Source organism: Pongo abelii, chromosome 10, assembly GCF_028885655.2.
Source record: "Pongo abelii isolate AG06213 chromosome 10, NHGRI_mPonAbe1-v2.0_pri, whole genome shotgun sequence".
In the NCBI taxonomy this organism is placed as follows: domain Eukaryota; kingdom Metazoa; phylum Chordata; class Mammalia; order Primates; family Hominidae; genus Pongo; species Pongo abelii.
Window position 1 is genome coordinate 78501321 of NC_071995.2, and position 26424 is coordinate 78527744.

General features: G+C 35.1%; 1 protein-coding gene across 1 annotated transcript in view; it reads left to right on the plus strand.

Moving 5' to 3' along the window:
- Positions 1-26424, plus strand: part of OTOGL (otogelin like) — a 175256-nt gene that overhangs the window by 105660 nt on the left and 43172 nt on the right. Inside the window, 12 exon segments of the mRNA NM_001373976.1 lie at positions 799-955; positions 1627-1653; positions 5862-6029; positions 7757-8035; positions 11230-11347; positions 16154-16233; positions 16540-16608; positions 20450-20523; positions 23419-23596; positions 23875-24017; positions 24260-24283; positions 24375-24467. Coding sequence (NP_001360905.1) covers positions 799-955; positions 1627-1653; positions 5862-6029; positions 7757-8035; positions 11230-11347; positions 16154-16233; positions 16540-16608; positions 20450-20523; positions 23419-23596; positions 23875-24017; positions 24260-24283; positions 24375-24467 — 1410 coding nt within the window.

The window sequence follows — 26424 nt, forward strand, 5'->3', positions numbered from 1 at the left end:
AAATATTGTGTCAAGTCTGGAGTCCTGAACCACAGAGCCTGCTGGTTCTTTTCCACTTGAAAAGAAAAATTAACCCATGAACTGACCTAAAAAATAAAATAAAGTTAGCTCAGTGACAGCAAATCCTGCTTCTTTTCTTCTTTTTTTTTATTTGAGACAGAGTCTCTGTCGCTCAGGCTGGAGTGCAGTGGCGCCATCTCAGCTCACTGCAACCTCTGCCTCCCGGGTTCAAGTGATTATCCTGCCTCAGCCTCTTGAGTCCCTTGCTCCTTTTTTAATGCACTGTCAGTATATTAAATTTTGTCAGCTACTTAAATATAATGCAAATAAATAAATTAAGTAAATAGAATAAGTTGTTTTTAAAGATTGCTATTACCATTAATAGCCATTAGGATGTTGCATAAGCGGGGGCAAAAAAGAAAGGAAAGAAGGAAGAAAGATATGAAATTATATAAAATTACAATTGGAAGCAGAAGATGCCCTTATTTTAATGCCATGTGATTACATCAATAATGAAAGAAGCTTCCAAAAACTGATCTGTTATATTGCAGATGTTGAAGTCATATGTATTTATTAATCTTATTATTTCTTTTGCTAGTTCTTTGATGTGACATTTTCCTAATACATTTCTTTCTCCTTTGGGCAATAAAGAGGCTTTAAATAAAGAGAACTCTCTAGGTGGCAGTGTTAAGCTGATAATATCAAACTTTGAAAACACATAGTTTTCTTTTAGATGGTTGACTTTAAATCATAATCAGTATCTATTGAAATTAAGTAATCTTTCACCTCATTTTTCAGATTGATGTTACTTCTTTTGCCAAAAATTGCCATGAAGATACATGTCACTGTAATCTTGGTGGCGACTGTGAGTGTTTGTGCACTAGTATAGCTGCATATGCATACAAGTGTTGTCAGGAAGGAATATCAATTCATTGGAGATCATCTACTGTTTGTTGTGAGTACCCTACTTAGAACATAATTATGTAGAGAATTGATAAAGAAATACATATTAATTGTTGATTTATCTGAGAAATAATGCCAGGAAACTCATGGAAATAGAATTAAATTAAAATGACTAAATTTTATATTCCTTTGACAATCATAAATTATAGAATACCGAAAGGACTTATAAAAATAAATTGTGAGATAATATTTTGTTCTGTGTTTGATTGCTGTCATTGTACCATTTGAAATATAAATTATTTAAATACCATCCTTGGAGAAATTGTTTATGACTTTATTTCTTTTATGCCTATGAAGTTTCATTGTTCTGATGATAAACATATTTTTAAAAAATCACCTTGAATTTGCTTCCAGATTTGACTCTTTAAGCTTTCAATTTACTTGTGTAGGTGGTAAGATATCTGAACAAACTTACAATTTGAACACTTTCAGTTGAGGTTTCTAAATTGGCGATATATTTTCCTACTTTAAAACAATTATATGAAATTTAATTAATTATAGCACATCACTTAAAGAATCTTCTTTGCTCAGAAAAAGTTCTAAATAATACCATTCTATATTCTTTCACATAGTTATTGATAAATATGTGGCCATATCTTGCCCACATTCAGATAAGTGATTGACTTCTTACATAGTTTAATATTTATTCTTTTTTTCTTTTAGCCGTTGATTGTGAATACTACAATGAAGGTATGTGACATTCAAATTAAAAATATCACTATAGTATTCTATTAGGTGTATTTTCTTATTAAAAATTTTTGAACTTATGCTGTGAACAACTTATAAATAGTTCATAACTATATAACTCCATAAAAGCTATTAATTTTTAAAATTTTCAAAAATTTCTAAGTATTTGTGTTAAGATTTATTTCCTGAAAACTAAAATAGTGTGTAACTTAAGTTTCAGAATTTAAGAGGCCCTCAGTACAGTTTTGGAATGACATGAATGAATGGATGGGTGAAGTTAGTTAACTTTTTAGATAAAAAGGATGAAAGATCTATAACAAATGTATACCTTTACCATTATTTATAAATGTAAACGTTGTTCAAATGGTTTTTAAAATTTTATCTTATTTTTAAATTGACAAATATAATTGTATGTATTTATGGGGTTCAATGTAGTGTTTTGATACATGTACACATTGTGGAATGATCAAATCAGGCCAATTAGCATATCCATCACCTCAAATATTTACCATTGCTTTGTGGTGAGAACATTTGAAATTCTCTCTTTTAGCTATTCATTCTTTAAATACCAAGAAATTCTATCATTTGCAACAACATGGATGAACCTAGAGAACATTATGCTAAGTGAAATAAGTCAGGCACAGTGAGACAAATACCATATGATTTCACTTATTTGCGAAATCCAAAAAAGTTGAATTTTTAGAAGTAGAGAATAGAATGGTGGTTACTGGAGGCTGGTGGTTGGGAAGTGGGCAGGGAAAGGGCAGATGCTGGTCAAAGGGCACAAAGTTTCAGCTAGATAGGAGGAATAAGTTCTAGTATCTATTACACAGCGTGGTGACTATAGTCACATTTTTCTTATGTTGTGGAAATCAAAGAAACAAAGTATAAATGCAGTGACATAAGAAATAACGTAAGGAATTTATTTTGCCATAATTGTAGGCAAAAGTCATTCTTACGTATTACCAGAATGAGAACTTACTGATACAATAATAATGAAAATCTCCTAATCTCAGCAAACATCCAGATTTGCAATAAGAAATCTGAGAGGTGCTGCTGTCTAAAACTAAGGCATAGATGTAAGAAGAGACAGAGAATTACATTTTTAGTGAAATTACTTGAAGATAGCAGAATTGGAGTCTTTCTGCAAATCTATTTAATGAGGAAGGCACAGGCCTCAAAACCTAATTCAGACAAGTAAGGTGATCTAGGGAAGTATCCATTTTGTCAGTAACTGGGCGAACTCTGGATCCATGATGGATGTGTCAGTTAGAATAATAGTTACAGGAAATCTTGGCCAAGCAACCAGTCTGAGGCACTTCAGGTGGCTTATTGGAGAAATTTGTCAGCTAGATAATTTTAGAGAAAAAGAGACAATGAATTAAAAAGAAAATGGGCATTTTTGATTTTAGTTGTATTTGTTACATTTATAGAAGTTTGATAGAGGAGGCAAATTCAACATTAAAAAATATCTGTGGTAGTTAAAGAAAATCGAACTAAAAATATGTCCTATTCAAGATTTTAAAGAGACTGCCACACACGTGCATGCATACAGACACACACACACACACTCCACATCAATCTTTGGATTCCAAAATTAAAAAGTGATTTATTGCCTAATAATAATAACAGTAGCTTTTGTTGTGTTAAGTGCTTTCTCTAGATCATATAATTTAAACTTCAAAATATGTCATTATTTTATTTTATTATCTGCATTTTGCTATTATCAACACTTTCAGAGGAAATGGAAGCAGAGAGAGATTAAATAGCTTTGCCAAATTCACTTAGCCAAAATGTGGCAAACTGGGATTTGTGAACAATTTGGCTTCAGGGCCAGTGAGCATGACCTCCACGCTAGATTGCCTACTGTATGGTTAATACATCCTAGTGTAGGGATGATCACCGCACATTGTCATCACAGGTTCTACATAATGTACACAGACAACAATCTGAGAAAATGCTCCAATAACTTCCTCACTCAAAAATTCCTGTCACACCCAGTTCTGTTATGACAATCTCCATCTGTGCGTTTGTATTTTCTGGCATTTCTTCTGCAGACTTGTGGGCCCAGAAGCGGAATTTTCTATGCATATTGAATCTCTCTACCTCTTGCTACTTACTACATTTTGCTCTCTGTTAACAAGTCTGCTGCGCTTCTAGTGATGGTTCATTCTTCTAATGTGTTACAGAATCCTTCAAACCTGTTCTTCTAGTTTCATTTGTAATACCATGTTGATAATATCAGAGCATGAACATGGGGCATTCGGTCTTCGTGAGACACTAATTGGCTCTGTGGAGTGGCAGGCAAATAAATTCACTATGATCAAAGTAATAGGGAAAGGCATCAATGTGCCAAGGGGAGTCAGAATTTGTAAAAGCAATGCAACAGTGATAGATGTTGAAGGGGAATATAAAATTGTGATGATTGTGGAAAGTGATAATAAATAGAAAATAATTCTAAATGGTTATTCTTAATTTGTTTCATCCCAAATAAATTTCACAGCTATTATAAATTTACCTAGTCCTTTTTGGGCATTTATAGCTGGCATATTTTTACCTTTCTTTATTTGTTACATGCCAGACACTATGTTATTAAGATACTTATAATATTTAAAGCACATACATAAATAAGTAATTGTGATTCTGTAGGAAGAATTTTAAAAAGTAGTAGAAGAATTCAAAGGTTATTGCTGAGAATATTTCAATAATCTTTAGCATAATGATTCTATATAATATGTTTGTGTTCATTTATATGACTTTTACTGAAAATGTAAAGCTTGCATTTGAAATGCTATTTCTGTAGGTGAGGGAGAACTTCAGTTTCCTACTAAAAATTGTTATGTGAGTTTTAAGTTCAGAGTAATTTTATTAGATAGGATATGCTTATTTCTGTTTTTAAAGAATCACTGCAGGAAATGATTGCTTTCAGTAGATGGTGAAATTATACTTCTCCCTGCAGAAAATTAATGATAAGATCAAAGACTTTTGTCTCCCAGTTGCTGGTGAAAATAGTCCAGAATCAAGCTACAAATTAACTGAGAGTCAATTCAAAAGCTTTAGGTTTTTATACAAATAGATTTCTCTTTGGCAATTGTCTCTTCAGGTTGCTGTATTAAGGGGTGTGTGTAGCAGGGGAGAGATTTTGTTTCTCTGTCTCCTTTCTCATTCTTATGTTGAATATTCATGAGGATGCTTCAAGTGCTCAAGTTGTAGTTGTATACACATCTTCTCCATTCTGAATTGTATCTCATTATAATTCACTTATATTTGTATATTATTCACATATTTCTACAAATCTACATATTTATACTTTGAAGTATATTTGCATCTTGGAGGTTTTTGTCACTTTCCTCTTGTCCATGCTAGAAAATTAGCCATTACCAGGTAGAGACTATTGCTATAATTTTCTTTGGTCCTCCTGTATTTTGGCTCATGGAGAAACACTGCATTTGTAACATTTGTAACCATGGTGGTGAGTCTCCTGCAGCCAGGCTAAGAAAAGTTGTCCACTGTTTCTGCTCAGCTCCACCTTGATGTGGAAGCAAAGCTGTTTCAGGTTTCTATCTCTCTACAGGGTACCAAAGTCCCTAGTGAAGCTCTTTTCCTCATCGTTTATAAGGGTACCCAGCTGCTCAATGGTGATGTGTCCCAGATGATGGGTCAGTGAGGAGATTACACTTGAAAATAATGTATCCTCTCAGTCTTTTTGTTCTTCTCCTGGTCCTTATGATGGAAATTTTGGTTCTCCTTCCCCTTTCCTAATTGGAAGACTTCTTATCCCTCCAATCCAATTATCCTTTCCCCTTTATTTAGGCCTGGTCTTAAGTCCTTAAGGGGGAAAAAGTCTTGCCCTTATATTCTTTGAATCTTTTTTCTCCTTCTTCAGCATGTGCTGAGTTAAATTGGCTTTGAGGTAAAAATGAGAGAAGAGGGAAAGTAAAATACACTGAGTGCAGTAAGATTAAACTTTTATGAAACAACTGATCACGTGTGTATCAACATTTTACATAACCTACAACACGAACATATACATATACATCATTATATATGTAAATCATTATTTTTGAAGAATTCAGTTATTTTATTAGTGATAAATTTTAATTGCTCAAATTTTTTGAAGTATTTTGTTATTAAAACATTTCTTTGAAATGACAGATTGAAATTTTAAAAATCTATGCCAATTTATAATTCTCATATTTGTATTTAACTAGGACTTGGAGAAGGACCATATATGCTGGCAAGCTATGGGCAGAGTGGCCTTGTTCTGGGGGCCAATATGACCAGCAGAAGCGTTTTCTGTTTGCCAAGAAGCAGTGTTCATACCAATTTATTTTTTTATTTTATGATCACTCCAGGCCTTTTCAAAGAGAAGGTATCATGTAAGTATAATTGAAAATAAAAGTTTAGCTTTCAAATTACATTTTAAAATTTAGCCACTCAGTAAATATTAATTGAGAATCTAATATGTTTATGGTATTTTTTTAAAGTGCTCTAAAGGATATGAAATAAAATATAACATTGGCACATGAGCCAGCTTTCTCTTTTGTATACAAAATCATTTCTTCGTTTATTTATTGGCATATATATGCTAGAATTGCAACTGTTTGAGTTTTTGGTTTTAAATAAAATATAGCTAAAATTTTTCATAGTATTAGTCACAGAACTTAATTTGATGTTTTTGAAAAACCATCCACTGATTCTTAACATTTGAAAGGTTTTATGCCCCCAAAAGTAAAAGCAAATTGTGAATTGATACCAAAGAAGTTCTACATGAAGAGCATAAATCAGAGTGTAGACAGTCATTGTGACAGTCTGTTATTCTGTTATCCTTACCTACCTTGTCTGTCCTGGTTCCTGGACATGTCCTCAGTGCCCTGAACCTAGCTCTACCTTACTGGTTTGCACCTGCAGGTCTGTACTGGTTGTATCCACCTGGCACCTGTTCTGATTGGTGGTAGTTTCCCTTCTGATCCAGTGATGTTCAGGATACCTTGTGTCTATATAAGTCTACCTGGAACCATGCATGACATATTGTGTAATGGAATTTATTTGTTGGATGAATCAATCAGACTTAACTTTTGCTTATTCTGAGAATGCTCACAATTCTCCAGTTAGAATAAATTATTTATTTCCTATAAAAAGAACTTTTTTAGTTCTGAAAACACCTGTCACCATCAAGTTCTAAATTATGCTGGTTACATTTTTTTCTCATATAAAAATTTATTTTATTATTCTTGGCATCTTCTGGTGCTCAGCAGAAGCACTTAAATTTTACAACATGATAAATGCCTTTGAAATAATATTGAATTTGGGAGAGCTCTTCATTTTACGATTTGTAATAACTAATGATTTCACTAGAAAAAATCCAAATAATGTTTATTTAAGAAAATCAACCTAAAATCATCTCAATTTAAGATCTTTTATTTCATGAGTTTTACAAATATAAGGTAAATGTTAAAAGCTCTAGCTAAAAAAGGGTGATAATTCTTCAATGCTTTGTAAAGCCCAATTGCTCATTAGCCATTTGATCATCTTTTGGGAAATGGACAATAATGTTGGATAAATAGTCTCTTTTTGGTGCAGTAAAATCTCTTTCAAGAACATTTGCTCATTAAAAGAGCCCTGTGATACTGAAATGCAGTTACATCCCTAAATTGATCTATTTCTCTATTCTCTTTTCTATCATCCAATTTAGCCATTTGTATGTTTTGTACATTTGTAAATGTTAAAGCTTGCAAACAGAAATGTATGTCCAATTAATAATTCAATTTCTTGTATGAAATTGTACATTCTGGAGTCCTCATTGACATTTCTTTTTTCCCCCCAAGGACAAAATTATTAAAAAAATAGAAGTTACCAAAGACTGATTTTTTTTTTTTTTTTTTTTTTTTTAGTGATATAACTGTTATTCACTGAATTTAAAGTACTACTTTTTTTTTTCTTCTTCCAAGCATCTCCTAGTTTATTTCTGAAATCTTAGTGATTGGCACTAATTATGTTTGGCAATTGTGGAGTACTATTTTGTTTACTTTATAAGTACATTTTGTGATGCCAATGTTGATGATCTTCCTTCTCCTGAGAATCCACACTGCTCTATGTTTTACAGCATTGGCACTTGTTTCCCTGGAATCTGCTGAAAGGCCAAACTACTTTCTCTATGTCCATGACAATGATACTCTTAGCTTGGAGCTGTGGGAGGCGAATTCAGCCTTTCATCTGAGAGCAACATTTTTCCACCATCAGGGCCTCTGGATTCCTGGTTACAGTGCATTTGAGTTATACAGCAAGAAAGGCTTTTTCATCATATTCACAGATTCTAGTGTCAAAGCATCAAAATATGATGATTCTGAAGAATTTAAACATTCAAGTAGCTTCAGCATAGAAGGTATGTTTCCTGAGATCTCCAAAAAGAGAACAAATAAGTAATTTATATTAGGCAGAATATTTGTGTCTTTAATTTAAAAACCATTCCTACTGTGTATAAGCAGATAGACTTTTATGACCTTAAGTAAGTGTTTTAACCTCTATACCCCTCTATATCTCCAATATACATATTGGAGAAATAATAATACGTACTTTATCGGGTTATGGTGAGTATTGAATAAGTTGATGTAAATTACTTAGAACAATCCTAAATAACCTGATTTTTTATTATTATTACCCCAATTATTACTACCGGTGCTGTCTGGACATTGGAATCAGGGCTCACTCATGTGGCTTAGATGTCTAATGTTTATATCTACTTTTTCTTTCCTAGAAGGCAACTTCTAATTTATCTGATTCTTAGTGATAAGGACAATATGTTTATCTCTGTCATTTGGATACAGGGTGTCTGTTTCCATTGACCTCTAGAAGATTTCTTTAGTTCAGCAGAAACCTAATCTTACTTCTAGAGAGCCTTTGAGGTCTATAGCTATTGAATTTTCTGAAGCAAGCTTCACTCCTTTATGCAGTGTTTAAAAGTCATGCTTTCTTTTCAAAATCCAGAAGCTTGATATCTATCTTGAGTCTCCCCAAGAAATCGTTTCATCCTTGTGAACCCTCCTAAAGCAGTTCAAGAGAGCAACTAATTTGCCTTTTCTGTTGAGAATATATTTCTGCAAGCCCTTCTAATAATGGATTTTAAACAGTACAAATTAAGCTTCAAAATACCTAATGTTAAATGACAAGTTAATGGGTACAGCACACCAACATGGCACATGTATACATATGTAATGAACCTGCACGTTGTGCACATGTACCCTAAAACTTAAAGTATAATAAAAAATAAAAAAATAAAAAATAAAAATTTTTACCTATTGAATACAATTCCTCTATGCAAAGATTCCTAAGTCTGGCAGGAGGTTTTGTGCAAACCCAGATGCCAGAATTCTGCAAAGATTCTTACTCTGGCAACAAGCTCAGAACAAAGAAAAAGAAGCTCTAATATCTCTACCATTTGCATTCTTAGGTGTGGTGACATACATTCTTTAGTGTGGTGACATACTCACAAAACAAGTCAGGCAAAGGAATTTTATTACTTACAGACAGGCAGCAAGAATCAACAGAAGCCTAGGATTCATGGTGAGCCAGTCGTCTAGGCTCAGAATAGCCCAGGGTGAACTGAATCTTGTCTGCACATGCTCCATGTTGCACTGCAGCTGAGGGACCCTGAAAGCACTCTGCTCTGGATTTGATACTTCAGGTGCAACTGGAATCACTGAACACACACTTTGCAGGACATCCTGTTGGGAATGGCAACAGAGCCTGGATTGTTTCAGAAGATTCCTCCTTACCTCAGGATAACCCTCAGAACATTTTGCAGTTGTTTTGAGATCTGCAAGTGGGAGAGAGAAAACAAGGAGAACCAAGGGGAGAGCTGTCCTCCTACACTATGCTCTTGAGAAAAGGAACCACTGACACATCTATATAGCATTCCATACAGTGGATGTGATTTGCTTACTTCAGTTTACCTACAGTTGACCTTTACAGGCCTCTATTTCCCCTCTGCTCTAGAAATCTGTGCTCTTAGAACCAGACTTAGTAGCCCCATTTGAGGCTTAGAGAACTGCAGCACATGGCATCATCAGAATATCAGAAGCTGATCTTTGTGGGCTTCTGAAACCTAGGAAACTCCACGAGCCTATTGTAGTCTTGGAACCAGTCCTCTTTCAGGATGCATGAGACCAGTAACTCAAGTTCAGCAATTACTTAAGTCTTTAGATGCATAGATGCTTTCCAGAAAGACTTATTTTCCTTGCTGTAATTTGGAATTGAATTCTGTGTCTAGAGTCCAAGAACCATACCTGCTTCCTGAATTTTCTTTCTTAAGAGGTTCTCTTGTTTAGAGATAGCTTTGAACTGCTACAAAAGGACTTCTCTATGCTGTGGGAAGGGGAGAGTATTAGCAGACCTTGCAGGAGAAAAACTTCAATCAAGGGAGGTTTTAGAACTCTATGCATGTATTTTTCAAATCCACCCATATATTTTGTTGTATTCAAACAATACTTATCTGGTACAAGGCAATGTGCTAAGTTTTGTGAGAACAACAACAGAATATTCTTCCTAGATTTGAGTTCATGAAATGTATTTGGTCTTGCCATTTTTCTAATTGTTTGAACTTGGCAAGTTTCTTGGCTGCTGTGAGTCTCAATTTCCTCATTTATAAATTAGAAATAATATCTACTTAATAGGGTTGTTGCAGGATAAAATAGAATAATGGATGGACTTTAGAATTTGCAAAAAGTAAAATTCTAAACAAGTGTTTGGTGTTATTATGTGAAGACAGATGAAAACCCACTACATATATATATATAATATATATATTATATATATTATATATTTTTTTATATATAATACATATATTATATATTATATATTATATATATTATATATTATATATATTATATATATTTCATATAATATATATAATATATACATATTATATATATATTATATATATAAAAATATATATTATATATATATAGAGAGAGAGAGAGAGAGAGAAAGACAATATTTTGAATTTTCCTCAGCCTCCTCCAACCCCTTGCTTTTTTAAATCTTTGGAAGATAGGTGTACATGTAGATATTTAATCTGGGCATGAAATGCTTTGGTCACCAAGCAATTGGAGTGTTTTTTCTTCAGTTCTGTCTTTCCTGTAGCATTGTAGTCAAAGAAGGGTCAAAACCTAGGAGGGTTCATATAAGAAATTGCTAGTTTTTGGCCAGGTACAGTGGCTCACACCTGTAATCCCAGCACTTTGGGAGGCCAAAGTGGGTGGATCGTCTGAGGTCAGGAATTCGAGACCATCCTGGTCAATATGGCGAAACCCCATCTCTATTAAAAATATAAAAATTAACTGGGCGTGGTGGCATGTGCCTGTAGTATGAGCTACTTGGGAGGCTGAGGCACGACAATCACTTGAACCCAGGAGACAGAGATTGTGGTGAGCCGAGATAGTGCCACTGCACTCGAGCCTAAGTGACAGAGCGAGACTCTGTCTCAAAAAAAAAAAAAAAAAAAAGAGAAAGAAAAGGAAATTGTTAGTTTTCAAGCTATGTATTAAATATGCACACAATCTAAACTTTATTTTTTCCCAGAAATCCAGGCAGCAGTGCCTTACAGGAGGATGTGTGAATGGAGATATGAACCTTGTGCTACACCCTGTTTTAAAACCTGTAGTGACCCTGAAGCACTAGCATGTGCATTTCTTCCACCGTAAGTAATGTTTACCAATAAGTGATCAAAGTCCAGCCTTAGCAAATTCTGTTTTCAGTTAATTTTTTTCAAGATTTAAAAACAGCCATTCTCAAGTCGTATATGCTATATATTCTTTCATGATATTAATTTCACTTAAATCAAGAAGTAGTTATTGAGAGCCTACTATGTTGCAGGCAATCTTCTTGCTTCCGGGGAGACAGTACTGAACAAAATAGACAAGTATTTGCCCTCATGAAGCTTACATATTGTTGGATTGAGCAGAAAATAACCAAACAAAAATGTAAATATATAATGCAACATATTGTTATGGCAGATATGTGTTACAGAGAAAAATAAAGGAAGGTAAGGGAGACAGAGAGCATAAGGCATGTGTGTGTGTTTGCCAATTAATATTGGTGGTCAGTGAAGAGCACCCTGACAAGGTGACATCTGGTCAGAGATCTAAATGTAGCGAAGGCACTGGCCAGGTGGGTATCTGGGGAAGAGTCTTTAATTTGAGAACAGGGCAAAGGTCTTGGAGTGGGAAGGTGTTTGGTGTCTTTGAGGGTCAGCAAAGAGGTCATAAGTTAGAACAAAGTGAGCAAAATGGAGAGAAGTGGGAGATGAGACCAGAGAATCATAGTAGTGGGCAAATCATTTAAGGCTTTGTAGCCTGTTGTAAGGACTTTGTCTTTTACTGTAAGATAGGAGACCTGGCTGTATTGTAGGCAGCTGAGTAGAATGATCTGATTTATGTTTTTAAAAGTGTACTTTGCCTGTTGTATTGAGAATGGGCTGTTGGAGAAGAGGAGGACCGGGCAGAATTGATCAGTGATACAGACAAGAAATGAAGGGGATTTGACCAGGTTGGTGGCCCAAGAGGTTATGAGGAACAAACAGATTTAATATCATTTATGAGAGAAGGAAGAGTTAAAGAATCAAGTTTTGGCCTCAGCAGTTATTAGGTGAAATAATATGAAGTTTTGCCATTTTTGGTAGCCAAATTGGTCAAATGGCAGTAATTTCAAATGATTTGATCTAATAGAAGAACTGCATTGCCATTTACTGAGATAAGGAAGATGTTAGAAGAAACATTTCGGAGGAAAGGTCAGGAATTTGGTTTTGAGGATCTGGAGTTTGATATGGAAAATTGTTCATTGGATTTAGCAAGTCAGAAAATAGGAAGAGACAAAACAGAGACAGAGTATAAACAGCTTTTTTTTAATATAAGAATTTTCCATAAAGGAGATATGGATCAATAGTAGGAGGGAATATTTTTACGAGAATCATTTTACAATTGATTGAACAATTACGAGGTTGTATTCTATGGCAAATGTTGCCAATAGGTAAGATCAGCCCCTCTGTAAGATCCAGCCCCTCTGTAAGATCTGTAAGATCTATGGCAAATGTTGCCAATAGGTAAGATCCAGCCCCTCTGTAAGATCCAGCCCCTCTCTCGAGGAGTGCACAGTCTTTGGAAGGAAACAGAAACAAAAGAAAACAATCTCAATGCACTGGAAAATGGCCTAGGGAGGTCTTGAGGGGTAAGCACAACAGCTAGCACATTTAAGTATTTACAGTAAACATGAACTGTGCCAAGTGCTGTAAAATGGGGAAATCTCATTATTCCTATTCCCAGAGGAGAAAACCAACTGAGGCACAGAGAAGCTACACAGTTTCCCTGGTCACACAGTTGTAAACAGTAGTGCCAGGGTTTGGACTGCTACACCCTGTTGTTTGTCAAGTGCTGTGAGATCAGAGGGAAGAAAATGATATTTCTGTTTAGCTTCTTAAAAATAAAAACAATCACTTATTTTCTTCTGAAAAGAAGTCTTCATCATTCATTTGAACTTCTCCCACTCACAAATCTATTTCCTGCCTCTTCTGGTAGCCATCAGGATGAGAGCATGCAACAGTGGCCCTGGAGTGAGGCTAAGCAATGCGAAGGGTATGTGGGGAAGGAAGACAGCAGCAGGCACAGCTGGCAGGGCACTGGGGAGGACATGGAGCTATATTTTCAAATGGCATTTGGCTAGTTTGTGACTTCTTGTGGGATGATGTGGGATGACCAGTCTCTGGGGTGGTGGAACCCATATCCTTAATGCTTCCAGTGTATTGGGCTGTAGCTGTCCATAAGTTTCTCTTTCTGTATGTTTGGGATGCAGAGAAGAGACTCAGGATGAAACTTCGCCCCTGCCAAACTGATTCTCATCTCTACCTCCATTTCTTTTTCCTTTTTCCTTTCGTTGTGCCAATGTGGCTAATTATTGCTCCTTATGCCTGCAGTACTTGAGGAAGGACTCAAATACTGAGCTGGGGTTTTAGTATGGCCCTGTGCCCCCTCCTCCAAGTCCACAACATAACCAGCACTCTTGTTCTAGGTGATTGCAGTTTCCGGCACATAGCAAGTGTTTAGAATAAAAATATTTCATGAAAATTAGAGCTTTTATGAGAAAAGTTGCCAAGTAACCTACCATAGAGCACATATGTAAATACTGTTATTCCTATTATCTAATATACCTATTTAAGAACCATTCTGCATCTGAGGCATTAAACTTATCAGTTAGAAGTTGAGTAGAATACCAATTGTATGATAAAAGAAAGCAAACCTGCTATGTTGATGATAAAGACATTTTAAGGAACAGGTTAATCGTTTTTTAAAAAGTATTGTACAAGGATGGCTGTGGTTTTGACTTGCATAAAACAACTGCAAAATAATTGAGTTGCATAAAAATTGATTTTGACCAAATTAAATAATAACTAACTAGCCCTTGTCTGTCAGTGATCCAGTAACTTTCCTTTTTCTTTTTTCTTCCACTTCACAAAGTTTAGAAGAGAATAAGAATATCATATGCTAGTTAAAGTTTTATTACTCAATTTCATTTTATGAAATAATTAGTTATATAAGCTAAGCTATTTATGTTTTTAAAAAAACAGTTGTGAAGGAGGTATCCAAGAGATGGCTAAATGTGTTTTATTAAACCTCATTAAGACAGAAGTTAACTTTTCTTGTCTTTAAAAAGTGTTGCCTGGATTTGCCTCCAAGAACAAGGGTCTTATGAGCAGCATTTACCTTTAGTGTCGAGTTAGTTTGTTTCCATCTGGAATGAAACGAGGCCTTCAACACTTTTAATTCAAATTCTTTACAGATGAGGCAATGGAAATGTTTTTAAAATTTGTAAATATATTATTTAAAACTGCTAGTATATTCTAGAGGCAGATGAGCAAGCCTTTTTATAACAATATCTGCATGAATTCTCTGTAGTATATAGTAATATAATAATTAGAGTTGGTTGCACCTGAAGGATTATATTTTTTTCTTTTGATTTAGAATAAATTGAACTCTGAGCCTTAATTGGACATAGAAAAATGTACTCTCAGTCATTATCTTGTCTCCATTCCTTTAGAAGAAAAGCATTCTCATGTTCCCTCCTGTCTTTGGCCCACAACATGGCCTCTTGAAATTTGAGACTCTCCCTTGGCTTCTGTGCTCCAAACAAGGACCGGGGATTCTTACCAAGGCCAGACATCCTAGGGCTTGAAATAGAATCTTGTCAGGCTCTTATACAACCATGTCCTTCCAGGGCACTGCCCCAGATTTGGGCACAGGTCCTAATATTCTTGAAAACTATAGCTTCTGCTCCTTCCTCTCCCTGTTCTCGAAAGAATTGCAACCATGTTCATCCCTTCCACCTAGAGATCAGTAGTATCTTTTCAGTGAGTTTAGGATTAATAACAGGCAGGGAGAGCCACTGAAGATGCTGTATTTGTTCTACAAACACTGTCAAGGCAATGATAGTGTCAAAGAGCATGCCAATCTGCTTGGATGTGAGGTGAGTATAAGAGTGGAAAGCGGGCCGGGCGTGGTGGCTCACACCTGTAATCCCAGCACTTTGGGAAGCTGAGGTGGGTGGATCACGAGGTCAGGAGATCGAGACCATCCTGGCTAACATGGTGAAACCCCATCTCTACTAAAAATACAAAAAATTAGCCGGGCGTGGTTGCAGGTGCCTGTAGTCCCAGCTACTTGGGAGGCTGAGGCAGGAGAATGACATGAATCTGGGAGGTGGAGATTGCAGTGAGCCGAGATCACGCCACTGCACTCCAGCCTGGGCGACAGAGCGAGACTCCATCTCAGAAAAAAAAAAAAAAAAAAAAAAAAAGTGGAAAGCAACAGTACAATCAATACAGGTTAAAATCTCAATAAATTGGCCAGGTGCCAGGGCTAATGCCTGTAATCCCAGCGCTTTGGGAGGCTGAGGTGGGCTGATTGCTTGAGCCCAGGAATTCAAGATCAGCCTGGGCAACATGATGAAACCTCATCTCTACAAAAGAAATAGAAAAAATTAGCCAGGCATGATGACACATGCCTGTAGTCCCAGCTACTGAGGAGGCTGAGGTGTGAAGATCACCTGGGTCCAGGAGGATGAGGCTGCAGTGAACCAAGGTCACGTCACTACACAGCAGCCTGGGTGACAGAGTGAGACCCTGTCACAAACAACAACAACAACAACACCTTAATAAATTATTCTTCCATATTTCCACTGACTTATGGAACATGGACTTAGTGTGCCCCAAATATAAGCATATGGTTCTAATATTCTGTGTCCAAGTTCTGCCTTAATCTTAATCCTATTCTCTTATCATCCTCTGGCTTGTGATTTTATAAAACGAAGTAGCAGATGGAGCAGTTCTTAGTGCTTGACAAGGGTATATAGAAGCATTTTAGGAAGAGTATATCTTAGTTGCATATGTTAAATGTAGTCCTTTTTTTTGTATTTCAAACTTTTCTTCACTTTGATTTACTCTTTTTTCCATGTAAAGGGTTGAAGGATGCTTGCCCTACTGCCCTAAAAATATGATCCTTGATGAGGTCACCCTCAAGTGTGTTTATCCAGGAGACTGTAAGTGTGAACCTTGCTTAATTTACTCTGAAAAATGATATGCTTGCATATTTTTTTCCTGAGGCAAGTCGTTGTAAACAGAAGTTTTAAACAGACAATCAACTCTCATAAGATTATTCTTCAATGTCTCTTACATAGCTTTTTTTCTCTAATTACTTTTTAAATCATGTAGATCTTCCACTAACATCTCTCCTGCATTCTTTTTCCCAAAACATTTTCCTTGAAGCTAAAGAGCCCTCTATGAAATATGTGGGTCTAATTTTATGCAAATACAGTTTTAAAAAGAGCACCTTTGTTTCTTTGTAGGTATACCTGTGATTCCCACAGAACCAACATTAATGCCACCAGCTAAGCCAACTGTGCCCATGTTTACAGGTATTGTTACAATTTTAGACAACAAAAGTAGCACTATGTAATTTAAGTGTTGGCTTAATTTATGTAATTTAAGTGTTACTGTAGCTGCTATTATTAATACTACCTATGGGCTAGGAAACCCAGCAGTCACTTTTGCTTCATTAAGCTCGTCCGTTGGCTCAGCATGCCATGTTTTTTAGAACTTCTGGCCTCAAAGGATTCTTCTGCCTGAGACCCCCAAGTGCTGGGATTACAGGCATGAGCCACACCGCACTGGGCTACGTGCCTCATTTTCTGAATGGCTTCTGCATTTGGTCCACCTCGTTCTTCATTTCAGTTCGTGTAGATTCCTTGGACTTCCCTAACATCCAAAAACCTAAATTCTACTTTTAGGTTTGATTAAATCCCACTTAGATTTTCACAGTGATTAAATTGGCTCTAATGAAACATAGACATAAATCATGGTTTTCTTTACTGCCTCCGTTTCCATGTTTGCATTCTGTCTCCGGCTCTGGAGGAGGCATTCTGGGCTCCTAGCCTTGCTTTCCTCCCACACTGTGAAACTTGCCCCAGGGAAGAATTTAATAAATCCACTCACAGTGAGGCTTGACAAACTGAAGGCATTATTCCTCAAGGTATTATAATGTAGGTCAAGTTCAGATATTTATTCTTTCAATTTATTTGACAAGCTTTAATTGAGCACCAACTCTACCTGGCACTGTCCTGGCCCTCAGTGAGGAGGTATGATAAAACTTCTGATAGACCAGAGGCTGTTGCAATCCTACAACAGGGGTAAATACAAGTAGCCCACAGGAGGACCATCATATTTATTTTGGAGATGTGGTGTCAGAGGTTAATCGAAGACAGAAGTTGGGTAGGCTAAGAGAAGGGGGAAATACGTTCCTATTGTAAGGACAGCATGTGCAAAGTCTGGAAGTGAGAGAGAATATGTCACGTGAAGGAATCTTAAGCAGGTCAGTGTATCTTGAATGTGCAGTTTGAGGGGAATTGTGCCGAATGATGGAGTGGAAGAGATTATCGGGGGCAGGTCACAAAGGACTCATGGTAAGAAACAGGATTTTTAAAAAGGCATTAATAGCCTCACTAAAACCATCATTAGTACCACTGCTTCTCTGGTTAGCTACCGTTTGAGTACTAATTATATGCCAGGTATTGGATTAAGCATTTGGCATACACTTAATCTTAATAAGAGCCCTACGAGAGAGGTTTACCCTTCTAGAGATAAGGAATTACTATACTGTTGTGAAATTTTAGGCATCAGTGAATTTAGTATAGTTTAAAGCATGCTTTGGGAGAAGGTGGAGGTACTTCACCTACATCATTCAATTTATAAGGGGAATATGAAATAAGATTGCATGTTTTAACATCTGGGGCATAGACTGTTAATTATTCTAAGTATTGCTCTCTACTTTGAGCTCTCTTATATCCTCCAAATTAATATTCAACATATATCTCAAATGTGTAAAATGATTTAAACAACCATAATCTCTATGCAGAGAATACAAACTATATTTCATTACTCTCAAAGATAAGAAAAATAAAGCTATTTCTATTTCTATTTGCAGATGTCATGATCTTAGGTTATTCTAAGGGATCTACTGAAACCTATTAGCAATATATGAGTTCAGCAAGGTTGCAGAATGCAAGAGCAATACACAAAAATCAATTGTATTTCTGTATACTAGCCATGAACAATCTGAAAATGAAATAAAGAAAACAATTGCTTTTATAGTAGTATCAAAAAAGAATAAAATGCTTAGAATATATGTAGCAAAAGAAGTGTAAAATTTGTACAATAAAAGCTATGAAACATTGTTGATAGAATTAAGAAGCTGAAGAAATTCCATATTCATGGATTGGTAGAGTTGTTAAGATAGCAATACTCCCAAATTGTATTTATAGACACAATACAATCCCTATCAAAATCCCAGCTACTTCTTTGCAGAAATTGATGTTAACCCTAAATTCATATAGAAGTACAAGGAACCTAGAACAGCCAAAACAGTCTTGAAAAATAACTAATTTGGAGTACTCATACTTCTCAGTTTCAAGACATACCACAAAGCTGTAGTTATCAAGACAGCTTGGCCATTGTAAATCCACACCCAGATAATGTTTATAAGCCTTTGATGATTTTAGATAACAGTGAACTGTTAAGACCACTGAACTTCCCAGTCATTAGAATTTTTTTTTTTTTGAGGTGGAGTCTTGCTCTGTCACTCAGGCTGGAGTGTAGTGGCATGATCTTGGCTCACTGCAACCTCCAACTCCCAAGTTCAAGCAATTCTCCTGCCTCATCCTCCCAAGTAGCTGAAATTACAGGCATGCACCACATGCCCGGCTAATTTTTATATTTTTAGTAGAGGCAGGGTTTTGCCATGTTGGCCAGGCCAGTCTCGAACTCCTGGCCTCAAATGATCTCTCCTCGGCCTCCCAAAGCGCTGGGATTACAGGCGAGAGCCACCATGCCCGGCCAGAAATATTAAAAGTTTTAAAAATGTCGTTGTGGTATGCTGAATAATGGTCCTCCAAAGATGTCACTGTCTTAGTCCCCAGAATTTATGAATATATGACTTTACATGGCCATACATGTGGCTAAATTAAGATGGTGACTGGCTTATGCCTGGATCATGAGATGGGGAAATTATCCTGGAATATTCATGTGGCACCAATGTAATCACAAATGTCCTTATAAGAGAGAGGCAAGAGAGTTGGAGCCAGGGAAGGTGATGTGACAACAGAATCAGAGGAAAGAAGGGAAAAGGAAGGGAAGGAAGAAGGGGAAGAGAGAGAGATTGATTTGAAGATTTTGTGCCGTGGTTCTGAAATTAAAGGAAGGGACCATGAGCCAAGTCCAGGTAGTTCATAGAAGCTGGAAGAGACCAGGAAACAGAGTCTCCCTTAGGGCCTCCAGAAGGAATGCAGTCCTACTGATAGCTTGATTTTAGGGCTTCTTTTGTTTAAAAATTAATTAATTAATTTTGAAAATTGACAAAGAAAAATTGTATATATTTATTGTATACATGTTGTTTTGAAATATATGTACATTGTGAAATGGCTACATTGAGCTCCAAAACAGCTAATACACTGGTGTTGTTTTAAGCCACTAAATTTGTGGTAATTCATTACAGCAGCAATAGGAAACTAATGAGGTTATTTTTAAACACTGTCAACTACGGGCACTGCGATTATGGCTGAGAATAATTTCAGCCATTTATTGTGGCTCTTCTGTAATCTTTCAGACTGAATATTTTAGAGACACCTCTAATATTGGCACCTTTAGAAGATGCCTCACAAATGTGTTTACCAATCACATCTCCCTTTTCTATGGGTCACCCCTAAACCACACCCATCAACTAGGGCCTCCACATGGTCCACATCAACATTTATTCTGCTCGTAAGGAACACATTCTCAAGGTTCACCAAAATCAAGGGGTCAGCCTCATTACTTATTTTCAAAATGTAAGAAAATTTTTAACTTCTGAGGAATGGTTAGTGATACTATTAATATTTTTTTTTTGCCTGTTCACGCAATTGTGTTGACACCATTAAGGAAGTGAAGGTGTTTATAGAATGGTGATTAAAAGCCAAATTTCTGGAATCAGAATTCATTTCCAAGTTCAAATTCTGCCTCTGCTACTTAACAGCCTTACTTCTCTACAGCTTAGTTTCCTCATCTTCTGTAAAATGTCAATACTATTATTACCAACATCACAGGATTCTAGGAAGGAATATGTGAAATAATCTATATAAAATTTCTTAGCACAGTTTCTGTGACATATCAATTCCATACAAGATAAATAGATTCCACTAATGAGGATTACCTTTTCGTTTCTGACAGTTTTGGAAATGATTACTCCATCAGGCATCACTGTGTTTGATATGGTAACACCAACTACAGGCTTGGAATGTGAGGTATGACTGAGCAATATCTTCCAACTCTTTGTCATTTCCATATATCATCCACTCAAATTTCTGTGTCAATATCCAAATGCTACTAAAGTTTTTTTTGGTATGTTCTCTAGTCTATCCTTGCTAAAAGATAAAAAGAAATATGCATTTCATTGGAACAATTGTAACTGATAAGATATTTCTTATTAATTAGCTTCTAGACACACTAAGAAAAACAAAATTGAAATAAGATCTTAAGTGTGATTCCTTAATAAAGAGTTATCTAGTATGGATTTATCTGTGAATCAGGCATTCATAAATATTATTAAGCATCTACTTCATGTCAGTCACTGTGCAATATGTTAAACATACACAGGTAAGCAAAAAAGATAAAAGTCATTGTCTCCTAGAACTAGTAGTTTTCTCTCCTAAGACTTGGGCAGAGATCTTCTTATATCAAATATACCATTTGCTCTGATAAACTAATTATTTATTCAACCAATATTTATTTAGCACCATTTCTAGCCAGGCACTATTCAGATCCTATGGAAAAAATATAAAAGTAGGCAAACATTTCTGCCTTTCCAGAGTTTATGTTCTATTGGAGTTTCTGAGATAGCCAATAAGCGAAATAAATGAAGTTGTGTAAAATGTCAGAGGTGCTGGTCAGGAGAAAAATAATACTGTTTTTAATAAGATGGTTGGAAAATCTTCACTGATAAGGCAACCTCTAAGCAAATGATCTGCAAATGTTGAGAGAGTGAACCAATGTAGAGGACGGGGTCAACAAAGTTCCAGGCAGAGGGACCAGCAAGTGCAAAGGCCTTGAGGCAAGAATGTACCTAATGTATTAAAAGAATGACAAGGAGGCCAGTAAGTAATAAAGGAATAAAATAGTAGACAATAAAGTAGATTTATGTTAGACCTTGTATTGTAAAGACTGTGGCTTCTGTTCTAAATGACTTGGGAAGGTGCTGTATATTTTTGAGTCAAGGAATTACACAATCTGAGTAGTTTCAAGATCATTTTGGCTGGTATATTGTGGGTAAGGTGTAAGGAGACAATAGAACTGTTTAGGAGGCCATTGTAGGAATTTAGGCCAGAGGTGATGATGGCCTGGTTCAGGTGATAGCAGTGAAGATGGTGAATAGTACCTGGATCCTGGATATATTTTGAAGGTAGAAAGATTACATGTGAAGTGTGAGTAAAAGGGAAGCAACAAAGATTCTAAAACTTTTGCCTTCAGCAACTAAAGGGCTGGTGTCAACCAGGATGGAGAAATCTTGGGGAGTGAATGTCTGGGATGGGTATAATCATGAGTTCAGTTTTGCCATGTGAAGCTTGAGATTCCTCACAGACAGCAGAAAGCTGTGGACATATAGATTTGGCAGACATACATGGAGTATATATAGGTCATGCTAAGAAAAAATTTGGGAATTCTCAGCGGATAAATGGTATGAGACTGGGTGAGATAATAAAGGCAGTGAGTACAGATAGAGAAGTGAAAAGGGCCACTACAACTTTCGTAGGTTGAGAGAAGATGACAGACATGCAAATAATGTTAACCAGAGAAATAGGAGAAAATGTAGGAGGCTGCAGGTGATCTAAAATCTAAGGAAAAAAATATTATAAGGAAGGTGGAGTAATAAGCTATACTGAATATATTAATAGGTCTGAGATGAGGTCTGAGAATTGATCATTGGATTTATCAATGTGAGTTGCTGGTGACCTTGTTAAAAAGTTTCAGTAGAATGATAGGTCTAAAATCCTTTGGGTGGTTTAGATGTCTGTGAGGGCTATAGTTGTCTTATAATTGCTTTCATTTTTCTGGCTAAATGAAAAGCAAGGTCAATACCTGAGAAGTGGTACAACTTTTACACAGAAAATTTTGGAAAATTGGACTCTTAAATTTTGAAGTGCTCACTTAAGAGTTTTACTATTTAGAAAATTAGTAATTTCTCTTAACTTTATTTTTAAAATCATATATTATATTGGAATGATAGAAACTGATCCAAAAGATTTAGGGAGAAGCAAACGAAAAAAGATACTTTATTAGCATATGGTGTGAAATAGGTGCTAAATAGTAGTTAATTTTTATTCTGAAATCCCCAGACATGCAGTAGAGACTAGTGGTCAAGAGCATAGATTCCCGAGTAACAATGCCTGGACTTAGATGCTGACTCTACTATCTTCTATCTGTGGGACCTTGGGCAAATTACTTTAACTCCCACACCATTTACTCATCTATAAAATAAATATGAAATAATAGTATCTACCTTGGAGGGTTAAGAGAATGAAATGGGTTAATTAGAAAATGTCTAGTTTAGCATTGCTATAATTATTATCATAATTTAAATGGAATGTGATTTATAAACTTTGAAAAATCTACCACTTATTTATTTATTATTTGTTTACCTAGACATTGTGAGTTACATATAAAATTAATTTATGATTATACACTCTAGGTGCTGTCAAACTGATGTTATATATAACATTTTAATAAAGTATTTAGATAATATTAAGTTGTGATTTTTAAGTTGACATTATGACACATGAAGTTATATTGATATACTAGCTTTGCACAACATAATGTGAACGGTCAGCTGTCATTTTATAAATTTGCTTGCAAAAAAACTAATCTAGGGAATTCAGGAGAACATTGTTTTCTTCAGATGTTCGAATATATGGTCAATCTAATGTCCAATCAATATTAAGGTAAAGCTTAAATTAAATATACATTGAATATTATAGAAAGGGTACATCAATAAAAAGTTGTAGCAAAATTTTAATTCTTTATCTTTCAAAAGTTTTTGTATTCAATAAATGTACACCATGGGCAATATGAATGTGAAATTTAAAAATCAATTAAAAACATTAGTTGAGAATGAAAAAAACCCACTAATCTTTTTTTATTAATAGCCTCAGAAATTTGATCCAGTTTATGATTGTAGCCAATACATATGCCTTAATATGGAATGGCAGTTATACAACTGGTCCCTTAATTGCCCAAAGGACGTGGAAATGCCTGACTGTGGTTTCCGAGGAAGGCCAGTTCAAGTGAACAGTGATATTTGCTGCCCTGAGTGGGAATGTCCTTGTAAGTTTGCATTTCTTAAGCGGTGATCCTTTTTTTTTTCTTTTTTTTTTAATCTGGAGAGATTGTTACTTTTTTGAACCTTTCACCTCATCAAGCCAAAGTTATTGTTTTTGAGTTTTCATTATTTGATTTATGATTTTGGCTCACAGTATATAACTTTTAGAGTTGCTTCTTGTCAGACATAATAAGGCTAATTTAATGGATTTTTTTTAAAGAGCATTTATTACTAAAAATGCAGATAGTTAACAGACTAAATCCACTTTCCACCATTTTTATAGGTCGGTGTTCCATGTTGTCAGAACTGAGCATTATTACATTTGACGGAAACAATGCAGCATTATATAGCATGGCTTCTTATATCTTAGTAAGAATTCCTGGTGAAATTATAGTTGCTCATATCGAAAAATGTTCCATGAATCAGGTGGGTCATAATTTATTTTTGCAGTCATTTCATCATAAATATATAGCTAATGTCTTTTGCAACATCAGGGATTCTCATGGGAGGAGGGAGCTCAAAAACTCACTGAGATCGGTCTTCTGATAATGTTTCAGAAACATTTCTGAAAACCTTTCATATTAATCTATTTAGAGGCATATAAATCCAAATAATGTTTTAAAAAGTCAAATAATGCATTTAAAAGTATTTCTTTATTTTTTTTCCAGAATGGAAACTCCTTAAAAAAGCTAGTGAGTATTTGCAAAGTGTTTAGTACATTCATTCTGTTTATCACTACAATTATGTTTAACTCCGTAAAGTTTTAATTTTTTTCAAATTAAGGCTCCCTCTGGAAGAATCTCTGGACTTTGTTTTAAGAAGTTAAATGTGACAACATCCATACATAAAATAATTGTCAATCGGTTAGCAAGAAAGGTAAGAATACAAAATTAAAATTTTTTCTTACATTAGATGAAAATAAATTATGTAAACAGTTATTTCCAATAAGAGGGAAAATTAAGCGTATCAATGGAATTTAATTTTATATATAGTAATCATTTCATGGACAACATAAAATGTGTTTCTTAATATTATATTTGTCTTTCAATAATGTGCCAATTATTGCAAATATTTTCCCCTGTGAGGTTAACTGCAGGGACCATGTTAAATACACTAGCGACCTCCGAGATAATGTGATTGGCCAGTCTTCTTTGTGTCAGAGTTAATATCACATTTCAAATCAGACAGAGTGGAAATGATATGAAGGAGAGGGATAATAATGTGGAAAAGCATAGTAGTCAAGAACACCGGAATAAAGACCGTTAAGAGAAAAACAGATAGAAGGAGTGGGTTTGAAGTGTTGACATAATTAAGTTTTTGGTGAATAAATGATAGCTAACATAAGAAAAATATGAAAAAAAATTTAACTTTTTTGAAATAAATTGAAGAAGTGCCATGTATTATAAAAAAGCAATGCATTATAAAAAATGAAAGGAACCTTTTGGTTTTACAGGAAAAACTCTTATCCCAAGGAATATGTGTTTGCCAAACAGGAGTGCCTTATGAACTCAGTGCTTCACTCAGTTCTAAGTTATTCTCTCTAAAATATGAAAAAAAAGTGTAAAGATTTTTATTAAAATGGCTGAAGTACTGTGTACTTTCTGGAAATAACTCCACTTGTTAACATAGGTCCATAGATTCTAGACTGAAAAGAATATTAAAATGAGCCTAAAAATGAAAGAAGATATTTAAAAGGTTTAAGTAAAACAAAATATATAAATGAGGTACTTTTTTTGAATGATATCATTTGCATATATCTTTGAGTTTGATGAGGTGATATGCTTACAGGAAGTGGGTGAGAAGTAAACACAAAGCTGGTCAGTGTCATTATTTGAAGCATTTGGGTGGAAGGACTTATTTTTGGCCCCAGATGAACTCATCACTGATCATTCACTGGTCAGGCACTGTATTCAGCTAATAACAAGTTATTTTTCAAAATGACTTAGTGAGAGTTTAACATGATAAAACAACATAGGTCCTGATCTCAAGTAACTTATACTTGTGCGTGATTTGTATAATGTAATTATCTGCTGATTAGAAAGCAATAGGACGTACAGTGATAGAATTATGACCAAGATATCATAGAAATAAAGAGAAGAGTTACTTAATGTCTTATAGTTTATAGGCGGGTCAAACAGGTCTTTTTTCGGGGAGGTCACACTTAAGATAAATCTTAAAGAATAAGTAGAAAGAAGGGAGAGAAAGAGAAAGTATGTTTCAGCTCAAGGACAGCAGTATGAACAAGATATAAAAATGAGAAATTGAATGGTTGGTGAGGCATAACTTCGAGAAATTTGCTGCTAGTTACAGCTCATGGCTTCATGTCATTGCCATTATTTAAAGCGCTGTTTTTCAAAGTGTAATCCTTGGATTGCCTACGTTAGTATTACCAAATACCTGTATATATTGATTTAGTACATGCTAAAAATGCAGTCAATAATCCAATGCAAACCTGGAAAGTAGAATCACTGGGAATCTTGATCTTTAACAAGCCTGACAGATGATTGTTATGAACGTTGAAGTTAAGCAAACAATGATTTAGAAGATCAAGGAAAAAATCCAGATTAAGGAAAACATCCAGAAAATAACATTATTATCTTAAATTCATATTAGAAGCATCGTGTTATCAATATAAACATATATTGAAGGAAACAGACATAAAAGTGTACATAACATAGAAGAAAGTTAAATTTTGAGGAAAATGAAAGGTAATGACATTAGAGCAAATATTGACTAGAGCAAGGCACAGCAAAAGAATAAAATAGCTTAAAGGTTCTGAGAAGCTGTGGCAGCAGTAAGAAATACATTTTTTTAAAAAATTAAAAAATAGTTT